Source organism: Tasmannia lanceolata, unplaced genomic scaffold, assembly GCF_043159265.1.
Source record: "Tasmannia lanceolata isolate RefF3 unplaced genomic scaffold, GAP_Taslan_0.1 ptg000025l, whole genome shotgun sequence".
Classification (NCBI taxonomy): Eukaryota; Viridiplantae; Streptophyta; class Magnoliopsida; order Canellales; family Winteraceae; genus Tasmannia; species Tasmannia lanceolata.
In genome coordinates, this window is record NW_027518702.1 from 9,555,700 (window position 1) to 9,567,068 (window position 11,369).

Genomic DNA, 11,369 nt, shown 5'->3' on the forward strand with positions numbered 1-11,369 from the left:
TAAAATTGGAAACAAAAAATTATGTGTTCAATTTTTAGTCATTTACAAAATATTAGTGCGGTAAAGTTGGAAAGTTGGCTAAAAAAATGCGTTTTAAATGTGTTTAAAACATTTTCCTCAAAAAAAAAAAAAAAGTAAAAGTTTTAAATGGAGTATTAAATGGCAACTCAATAAAACATCTTCAATGGAGACCTTATTGGTTGATTTCAGCAAGGCAAGTGGATGGGTAAATCAACCAATAAGGGTGCCCTTGAAGCTGTTTTTTTTGCAAGGGCGCCCTTCATCCTATCATTCCTCATCAACAAAACTCGGAGTTTTTAGAAGGAAAATGATTTCAATACAAACATGTTTTGATACATGACGCTCATGTTTCTTGTCTTTTAGATTTTAAGAGCTGTAAAAGGGTTTTAACTGCCCCAAAATGCACTTATGTGACAATTAAATGCTAAAAGACAAGAGACATGAGCGCACGTATCAAAACATAGTTGTGCTGAAATCATTTCCCTTTTAGGCTCTGTTCACTCGTGTTCCCGGGAGACCAAATCTCAGGAAAACACTCACTTTTCCCGAGAAAGCTAAAATTCGCATGTTCATTTGTCTTCACGGGATTTTGATGGAGCCTAAGTGGAAAATGTCATATCTGATATGAAAATTGGGAAAAATTATGTGGAAATGAGTCTTTTCTCATAAGTGTGAGATTCATTTTCCCTTTATTTTGGTCGGATTTGCTTTCCCAGGAAAACTAATGAAAAAAGTGGGCAAGCAGTTTCTCGGGAAACTTTTTCCTGCACAGTTTTCCTGGATTTCTTTTCCTAATGCCACGTCAGATTCTCGAGAATCCTTTTCTTTTCTTTTTTCCGGAAAAACAAGTGAACAGAGCCTTAGAGTCAGCTCAGAAGTTTCTCTCAGCCGGGGTGCTACCGATAACACCCTACGATAACCTGGCGCACGTTATATATTCCCACCACATATACCCTCTTTTAGTACGGATTCGCCCCCTTTTATTCTTTTAATGTGCTTTGATAGTTTGATGTCGAAAAGGGGGGCGAATGCGTACTACTGAGGGGATGAAAATATCATGTCCCTGTAACTATCCTCGCGCCAAAGGCTTTATCTTCATTTCAAAGGTCAAAAAACACTGACAGGAAGAAATGCCCCTCTCTGCAATATCTTTCTCCTCTCTCCAAAACCCTAACCCTTTTTCATTCGAATACAAGAAAAAATGGCGGATCAGAGCCTCGTCAGCTGCTCCAGGTGTCGATTTGAAAACCCTAGAATCTGCCATTGGGAAGGTTTGGCTTCGATTCCTCATTCTTTCTCCGTTTCACTTCTTTTAGAACGGTTCTGATGAGAAATTAGGGTTTTTTCTTGATCGATTATCAAATTATCGGAAAAATCTCCAGTCTTTCACCTATTCTTTTTGTTTTTATTTGATTTCTCTTGCATACTACTAGGGTAGTAGAATCCTCTGGTGTTTCTAAGGTTTTTGAAGGTTCTAGAACTGTTGACTGTTTCTGATGAGAAATTAGGGTTTTTTCTTGATCGATTATCAAATTATCGGAAAAATCTCCAGTCTTTCACTTATTCTTTTTGTTTTTATTTGATTTCTCGTGCATACTACTAGAGTAGTAGAATCCTCTGGGTGTTTCAAGGGTTTTTGAAGGTTCTAGAACGGTTGACTGTTTCTGATGAGAAATTAGGGTAGTTTTCTTGATCGATTATCAAATTCTCGGAATAATCTCCAGTCTTTCATCTATTCTTTTTGTTTTTATTTGATTTCTCTTGCATACGACTAGAGCAGTAGAATCCTCTGCTGTTTCTGGGTTTTTGAAGGTTCTAGAACTGTTGACTGTTTCTGATCCGGAATTAGAGCAGTTTTTTTTATCCTACAGAGATTATCAAATTATCGGAATAATCTCTATTCTTTCCGCTTTTTTGTGCTTTTGATTCGATTTCTATTGCACACGATCGTAGAATCCTGGGGTGTTTCTATGGTTTTTGGAGGTTCTAGAACGGTTGACTGTTTCTGATGCGAAATTAGGGTATTTTTCTTGATTCTACAGAGATTGTCAAATTATTGGAATAATCTCTATTCTTTTTACCTTTTTTTGTGTGCTTGTGATTCAATTTCTTTTGCATATGACTAGAATAGTAGAATCCTCTGGTGTTTCTAGGTTTTTTTTTTGGAGGTTATGGAAATGCAGATTGCTGAACAGTGTATAGTAAGCTGTTTTTGGATGTACACCTAATTTCAATTTAGGAAAATTGTGCTTTTAGATTGCAGTTTATGTTGCCAAGTGTAACCTTTAGGCCATGTTTGGCAACCATGAATTCTTTTTCCAAGAAAAAGTTACCTTATCAAGTGGTGAGAGAGGGTGGGAGAAGGACAGAGTTGAGAGGGAATGAATGAGTAGAGGGTGAGAAGTGACTAAAAAATAGGGAAAAAATAAATCATATTTTGAGGGGAGTATTTTGTTTCCTTGTTTTTCTGCCATTTCTTATCCTCTCCTCACTCAGTCCCTCTCATGTCTCTCCCTCCCCATCGGGTAAGCTAAAAGTCCATGGAAAAAGAATTCATGGTAGCCAAGCATGCCCATAGTATTGGTATTTTGTTGCTGAACCGTAATAACTGATGAGATGAAGTGAATTGTGATACTTCTTGATGATTTGGACTCAGTAATATTTCTTCTAACACATTGAAGAGAATGTCTGCATATTGGAGGACAATTTATTATTTTCATCACTTAAGTTTAGATTCTTTGTAGCCTAATTTTGAAATATTTAATGAACATATCGTCGTAGTTTGAACTTTGTCAATTATTCCATCAGAAAACAATAAATACTGTATTCGATTTGTTTTTTTACTTAATAAATTTGTATTTGTGTTCTACTATTTTTTATTTTGTGCATAACAAAGAGGAATGTCTTTCGGTGCAAATTTTTTCTTTTACTGCATGCTTAAGTCAGTGTGAAGTGGAGTCACGTCTGATTTTTTGCTCTAGGCATTTCAGGTGATATTTTCCTAGATACTTGAAATTTGGTATTGCATAAACATTGAGACGAGCCTTGAGCTCTTTCTGGTTATATCCTTTAGCAATGGGGCGAGCCTTGAGATGCTCAAGGCCACCGTCGGCTTTGACTTGGCTTAGAAGACCCATATACATCCTACAATGTTCATAGTTGGAAGTTTTGGGAACAGGTTCCCACGTGCTATTTTTTGCCTAGGCATTGAGTTCTTCGTGCATTGCCACCATCCAGCCTGGATGTTTAAGAGCAAAGAGCAAAAACTTTTAGGTTCGGCTGGTATTATCGGAGTGGGTCGTTACAATGTGAACATAATTCGGGTTAGGTTTGAAGACCTTAATTTTCCCTCTGGTGACCGTTTGATACTGATTTTTAACAATAGGTTGCTTCAAAATAGCCATACCAAGCACTTCCTTGGACGGTGTTCTTGTGATCCATGCCTTGATGGATCGATCCATTCGAGTCCACACCTGGTAGTCGGGATTGATGATTTTGCTTTGCCCATTTGAAGGGTCGATTCCTGATGCTGGCATGGAAGTCTCATCATTGATAAAGCCACCAAGTTCTTGGCTTTCAATCAGTGATAGGATTTGGGCCTTCCACAAGTGGAAGTTCTTCTGCATCAATCGGATGGGACTCAAAATTGGCAACATTGAGATGAGATGGATACATATATTTTCCTTAGGTAGAGGTTGTGATTATGATGGAGGCCAGTACAGGGTAAGGGAGACGATGAATTGAATGTACGAATGAAAAAAGAAGCAAAAGTTCAGCAGCCTTTACGTTGCTGGTTCTGATACCATAAACAAATCAACTATCTTCTCTCCCTCTCTCTCTCTCTCTCAACTTGATGAGGGAGAGGATCAGGTTGTTTCATTTATAACATAATACATACAATACTTTACAAGAGAGAGTTTCTATCAGAGGAAACTCCTCAAAACAGAAACAATTCAAAAGGAAGATAAGAAATAATCTTTCTATCTATACAACACAGGGTTTGACTGAGATCCATGCACTTCCTTGGTTGATGAGATACGAGTTCATCTTTGGTGTCATTTCCATTCAATGAATTTGATTCTCTTGATTCTCAATGATTTGTTCCTTCGATATTTTTTCATGTTTGATGATTTAAAATTTAAGTGTAAAGGCTGTATTTGTGATGTGTCCATGTGATGGCCTTGAATCTGGATGCCATAGCTCAGGGCCCGGATGTGGGCTGCTGAGATTTCCATATGGGAATTCTATTTCTTGCAATGGGTACTGTACTTCTAGTGTAGGTCATGCTGATTTTTTTCTGTCTAATGTGATTATCCCACATCCTATCTATTATAAACTGCATTTTAGATTCAACAGAGTTGCTTTTATTCGTAATTCAATACTTCCTGTTTTCCACTAATTAGAAATCTAAGTTAAATGGGTTCTTGATTCTTCTGGTTCTTGATTCTTCTATTTCTGGTTCATTACGAGACTGTCTTATTTTGTTCTTTGTAAGCACACTGTTTTATCTTGGAAATTGGTGAAATGAGTAGAGATACAATTATGGAATCAATTTTTTTGCTCAAATTGTGTAATTTCCCTTCTGTTGCTAAAATAGTTCTACATGATGGAAGACTAACAAAAATATCTTGTTGCAGAAAGATAGTGATGCTGTTAAAGAGACACTTGATCAGCTAAACCAAGTTGGTTGGGCCAAAAAATGGAGTTCTCAACCATATGTTTCACGTCGTATGGTCAGTCCTCCATTCCAGTCTGAAGTTCTGGGAAAGTGCTACTGGAACATTAACCTCATCGAGAAACTCAAATATACATGTATATGAATTGGTGCATACTCATAGGCTTTAAAACTCACTTCTGGAGTTAATCTGTGAGTAGAATAAAAGTTTAATGCTTGTGTGCAGACGTCTCTGCGGGAGTTGACCTCTCTTGGAATTAAGAATGCGGAGAACCTTGCAATCCCAAGTGTTAGAAATGATGTGAGTACTGTTACACTGACATTCTGGTTCATGCTGTCATGTACTCTCATGGTTTCCTTTGTTTTGCATTAAAATCTGAATTGTTCTGCTAATCCATTCAAACCCGTACCAAGATTCTTGTTCCGGGACGGACAGTCTTGGATTTGGGACTACTTTGAAGGGCAGGCACCATTTGGTTGTTGTACCTGTTACGAACCGTTAAAAAATGGATCTTTGGAGCTTTTTTTTTGTGGGTAAGAGTTAAACTCTTGAATTTGTTTTTACCCCGACTAAGGGTGTCAATTTTGGCTCGGGCTCGGAAGCTCGCTCGAGCTCGGCTCGAATCCTTAACGAGCCGAGCCCGAGTTAGGCCAGGCTCTGCTCGGCTCGGCTCGTTAAGGCTCGTTAAGAATTTAATATATTTAAATATATATATTATATATTAATATATACATTAAAAGGGTTGTCCATGGAGTGAAAGGGGGGGCAAAATATGTCACTTCATTTTTGGAACCCCATTTGTTACTAGGACCACCCCCCATAGTGTAAAAAAAGTAGTCAAATTACACTAGTAGGGCTGTCCAGGGAAGATGAGGGGTGTGAACATAATATAACCCGAGCTCGGTAAGGCTCGCGAGCCTGACCGAGCCCGAGCCGAGCCTCACTTGTGAGCTTAACAAGCCGAGCCTGGCCAAGCTCGGCTCGTTTACACCCCTAACCCCGACTACCAGGCTTGAGGCTGTAACCCAAATCACATATGGATGTCCTATGATGCTGATGCATCTTTTCGAACTATTATCACTTTGTCCAGTTTTACTACCACTATAGATGGTTCCTTCTGATTATTGAAGTTCTAGCATGTTATGTGAAATATAAGTAACTCTTCATTTGACGAGGCACCCGCTCTTTCTTGCTTATCTCCTCCGTAGGTTTGTTTTTATCCTACCATTCATATATTTAATATCTTTCAGTGATGCAGGCAGCTTTCCTTTTCACAGTGGTAGGGACCACAGGATTCCTGGGTGTGATTGCAGGCCAGCTTCCTGGGGTAATTATCATGATATTGTTTCACGCACATACTGCTTTATAAATATAAAGTAGTGATATCATATGCTTGAGAGGATCTCCATTCATTTCTATCTTTGTGTAGCATCCTTTGCAGAAATCCCCTTTTTTTTATTACAAAGAAATAATGTATCTTTTGTTCTCGAAGAAGATGGGAATGATGCATTTGATATACAAAATCCAACAGGGGTTCAACTCGGGCCGATTTTTCGGAATTCGGGTTGAGCTTTTTAACATTTAAATCGGGCTGGGTTCGGGTTGATTCCGATTCTTTTTTTTTTTAAAGTAAAAGCTTGACCCAACCCGATCCCAGTTGCACCCCTAAAATCCAGCCCTCATCGGCAGTACTTTGAAAGGTTTGGGTGATGAACAATTTTTGCTGAAGCAAAAGATAATCCTTTTGTGTTTGAAATTTAGAATGCCAATTTGGTTATCCATGTCATTAGAGAGAATGCTAGGATTAAGAACCACTTGGAACTCTATGCTTTTGCGGTGTGGTTTTGTTGTTTTCACTAGGTCTTTCACTTTATTGTTTTGTCCTTCAGGGTGAAGGAAAACACATAAAAAATTGAATTCCTAAAAGATGGTTGAAATTCTGATCTCAATGAATTGAGTTTATTTGATTCCTGCTTTGTCACAGCAAGCCAGCTTTGCCTCTTGCAATGTTTCTCTTAAATGCGCACACATTACACTGCTGCATTGCCCACCTGGACCACAGCTGCATCATATGCGTGCGTTCTAAATATTATTAGTCATGGCACTGTAATACTGTATCAACCTAACTGTGGTACTAGTGCATTCAATAGACAGATAAGTTAGCAACATCATATTAATTTTGTTGATCTATTATTTGAAATGATCTTTGTGAATTTTCTTGCTCAAACTTTCTAAACTACAAAAATAATCAGTTCTCTAGCTCACAGTAGCAACCATTTAGTCCCCAGCATTGGATAATTTCTTGGAACCAGTGAAATCTTGGGAAACTCCACCTCATTTTTTTTTTTTGAAAATTAACTCCACCTCATTTATTGCTCATACAAATCTGGTGGTGGTGAAAGAATCATCACTAACCAAGGCATGTTGATCAGACGACATCCTGCAAATTTTTCATATTTTGCATGTCTGTCTACCATGAACATCTGCTAGAAAAATGAAACCAAACACAAATCCATTTTTTTTTCTCTTTTACCCTTTCTGAGGCGCGCATGTATGTACTTGTTCCCATCTCCATATTGTACACCTCCGGGGAACAAATTTTTTTTATGGCTAAGCTGGGGTTACGCGGACCCCAAGACAAACTGCGTACACCTCCTGAACATTGAAAATGTTTGAAGGCGAACAACAAAGTTAGGAGACATTTCTGTTCCAATATGCAGTTTGTCTTGACCATATTCACTGGGACTTGTTTACCTCAAATGGTCTTGTATGGTACATGAGTTCAGCTTGAGCTCAGATTTTCTTGGTACATGATTTCTGCTTGAGCGAATATTTTTTTGCACTCAGTGATCTGAAATTCCTTATACTCAACTATAACTGCATCTTTAAACTGACAAATGGATTTGCAGGATTGGGGTTTTTTTGTACCTTACTTGCTTGGAAGTATTTCTTTGGTGGTTTTGGCAGTGGGGAGCATTTCTCCTGGGTAAATTTCAGAATCCAGAGAAATTGAACCTTGTTCCTATCTTTCTCTTTTATTCTAGAAAAGCTCAGTTTGTATTCTTCCTTGATTGATCCCTAAAAATTCGCAATATTTTGCCTTGAGTAGCCCAATAAGTCTTTTGTCCAGTTACTTTTAACTGTGTACTCAAATCCCGGTTGTTGCAAGAGTTGCGAACTGTAACTCTTAGGATAGGTAAACTGTGTTCAAAGAAGCGACACATATCCTCCTCACCTTACAATTGATAGTCTTATTTACCTTTGCAGGCTACTTCAAGCTGCAATTGGTGGATTTTCACAATTTTTTCCAGATTATCAGGATAGAATTGCTAGACATGAAGCAGCTCATTTCTTGGGTAAACTTTCTTATTTGGAATCTATTTCACAAATACCGTTCTCGGGAATTTCTCGTTAAGGGAAAATCTCAGGATGCATTTTTATTTTTTATTTTTTTCGGGGTTATGTCAGAAAAAATGATAAAAATAAAATTATTTAAAAATATATATAAAATTTAAGAAAAAAATATACAAAAATATCGTAAAAATATCGGGATAATATGATGATATTTTATAATAAAAATGAAAAAATCGCTATATTTTAAAATCTCGGGATTATTTCGGGATTTTGTCGTTTTATCAGCATAGTGTGATAAAAAATCAATATTTTGAAAATATTGGAGATATTTGTGACATAGTTTGGAATGCATATCCCATGCATGATATGCCCCACAATGAGTGGATAAGCTAGAAATCATGAATCCACATGTGAAGGCATATATATCCATGTGTTCTTGTCTGTGTATCTCTTTCTTACTATGTTCCATGGATTCTTCTAAATCTGTGGAGGACACGTGTCAGGTTTCAAATAGATTCACTGTGACACATGTAGGTCTCTTTAAGCTATTTTTTGTAAATAGAATACCAAATTTACAATTGTCACAAGTTCTGGGTTTTATCTATCCTAATAGGAAGTTTTTTATATGAAAATAAATATTATATTTCCTCAACCTACCAAAATTCTCAATATATAACCATATATTATCATGTAAAAAACCTTGAAATCAGTTGAATCCAAGACTCTTTTTTTGTTAGATTAGCTGAATCTGACACTCTTATCCGTACCCATGCAACATAGATTCCTTAATCATCTCTTTCAATTTTTACTCTCCACTTTTCCTTGGATGTGTACAATGTCGAGCTTATGAAGAAGTTTCAATTCAATCTCAGTTGCCTACTTGCTCGGCGTGCCTATAGTGGACTATTCGCTCGACATCGGTAAAGAACACGTCAATCTGGTCAATGAAAGGCTGCAAAAGCTGATATATAGTGGACAGCTTGATGAGAAGGAATTGGACAGGTACAAGATCAATATCCTTGCTTTATTCATATTTAAAAAATAAAATAATGCTTTGTTCATTCTCTTGAAAGTATGGTGCATCTTGTTTCCTCACAAATCAAAATTGCTTAAATACTTGGGATTTGAGTGAAATAATTAAATAAATTATTTCTTATATACTTGAAATAATTAAATAAATAATTAAATTATTTTTTTTTCTCCCTTTTTCTGTATTGTGTTCTGAACCATCTTGGTTCTCCTCTTAATATATTCTCTTTTTACCGTCTCAAAAAAAATAAAAATAAAAAAATATCTTGTTTCCTCATAAATCATTATTGCTTATATACTTGAGATTATGTGATATAATTAAATACATGCAAAGAATGTAGCTTTAAAGAAGATTCTGCTATGCATCTATTGTTTTCTGATGTGTGTCAATTCACGTGCCTTTTTCTTCTGCCACTGATTTAAGGCTTTCCAAAAACTTCACATTGTCAAAAGCTATAATATATCATTGACTCCTCTAATGGTGTCCAAAAACTGCTGTTAATTTCCTGCTCCCTTGCCTATCTTTGAAGACCCTTTGCTTAATATCACAAAATGATTTTCATTTGGTTTGAATAACATCTTTATGAGTGTGAATTTCATCGCCAAATAGAAGGAAAAGAGAAAGTAGAGCATTGATACTAGAAAAAGCGAAAAAGCGAAAAAGCTTCCATGCAATAGAGAATTCTAATATCTCATACCATTCAAAAAAAAATATAAAAAAAAATAGAGAATTATAATATCTGATGCTACATTTCCAGGTTGGCTGTGGTATCAATGGCAGGACTGGCAGCTGAAGGTCTGAAATATGATAAAGTGGTGGGTCAGTCTGCTGATCTTTTCTCTCTTCAGGTTTGTGAAACACCACCCCCATGCATACCATACTCCTTTTTAAAATATGTTACTTCTATTAATTATTATGCCGAATGTTTTGGTCGCATTCCATTTTCAATTTGGACTAGAAAATGTTTAAAACTTGTTTTTTCGCCCCGTTATTTTTATTTTTTTTGGTTACTTTAGATGTATAGAGGTAAAAAGGTGTGAAAAATAGAATATTAGAAATATATGAAAGCGTATAACTTAAGAAAAAATAATAAATATCATATAATCCGCGTTATTTTTCCCAGTAAATAAGAAAAATGAAAATATATGACATTTTTAAAGGCTACTGATATTGCCACTACCAGGTTCTGATAATTGCACTAATTCACTTTGTGTTTTACATTTTTAATTGGCTTTTGCAAGCTTTTGGGGAGTCGTAATAACCTTTGATAGCTGGTTAAATAATGAAAGACAAGGTGGGTTAATGCACTTATCAAAACAGGGTAGTAGGAATATCGGTGGTATTTTTAAAATCCCGATATTATTTCAGAATTTTGTCCTTTTATCAAAATGTCGTGAATCAAAGGTATTGTGCAGTTTCGCCCCTTTTTCTTCACTGAGCCACTTCCTCTGACTACTCTCGTATCTTTACACTACCAAGGGTGGCTCAAGGAAGAAAAGGGGGCAAATATATCATTTTCCTTTCTAATTCGTATTCATCTCTCATGCTACCCGTTCTTCTGTAGAGATTTATTAACCGAAGCAAACCACAAATGAGCAAAGAACAACAACAAAATCTTACCAGATGGGCGGTAAGTTTCTCTAATCAAATTACACTGCCCTGTTCGTTTTTTATTATAAGAACCGATTGTAAGCCCAAAACCTATTATTCAACTCAAAATAATAGGCTTAGGGCTGAAAATCAGTAATCATAATCGGAAACGAACAGGGCTTTAATGATCCGAGGATTAGCTTATTTTTCAGACAATCAATGCAGGTTTTGTTTGCTGGATCTCTCCTGAAAACAAACGAGGTTGCACATGAAGCTCTTATTTCTGCAATGTCTAAGAAGGCTACTCTATTGGATTGCATTCAAGCAATTGAAAATGCTGTTTAGCTCTATTTATTATTTAATCACTATGATTGAATGCTGATCGATTTCAGATTGTGATTGAACAATGTTTCCATAATCATTTTTCTGCTACAATCTCAATTGGATTTGCAAGAGTGAACTTATCAGAAATTGGATGTCTTAGGCTTTTACATGGATTCTTCTGATTCAATGAGATGTTCTTCCAATATTTTAGGATTCGCTGCAACACTTCTTAATCACTTTTTTTTAATCAAATAACACTACAAAAAAATTTACAATTATCACTTGCTTTGAATTTAATCAATTTTAAAGCAAATTTTTATATGAAAAAAAAAATTATATTTAGGGAAACGTTATCAACACTACAGTATTTTTAT

At 36.2% G+C, this 11,369-nt stretch overlaps 1 protein-coding gene across 4 annotated transcripts; it reads left to right on the forward strand.

Annotated features, from left to right (window-relative positions):
- Positions 1–1,108: 1,108 nt before the first annotated feature.
- LOC143857916 (uncharacterized) lies at positions 1,109–11,168 on the forward strand. 4 transcript variants are annotated; one of them, XM_077368465.1, is made up of 10 exons: positions 1,109–1,292; positions 4,659–4,754; positions 4,923–4,997; positions 5,956–6,024; positions 7,607–7,683; positions 7,965–8,053; positions 8,924–9,053; positions 9,839–9,929; positions 10,646–10,711; positions 10,884–11,168. In XM_077368465.1, the coding sequence occupies exons 1-10, from the start codon at positions 1,152–1,154 to the stop codon at positions 10,941–10,943; spliced, it is 894 nt and encodes a 297-aa protein (XP_077224580.1). In that variant the 5' UTR covers positions 1,109–1,151; the 3' UTR covers positions 10,944–11,168. The 4 variants fall into 4 exon arrangements, with proteins under 4 accessions (XP_077224580.1, XP_077224579.1, XP_077224581.1 ...); XM_077368464.1 differs by having other exon boundaries at positions 10,897–11,168; XM_077368466.1 differs by having other exon boundaries at positions 1,153–1,292; positions 4,659–4,845; positions 10,897–11,168.
- Positions 11,169–11,369: the final 201 nt, after the last annotated feature.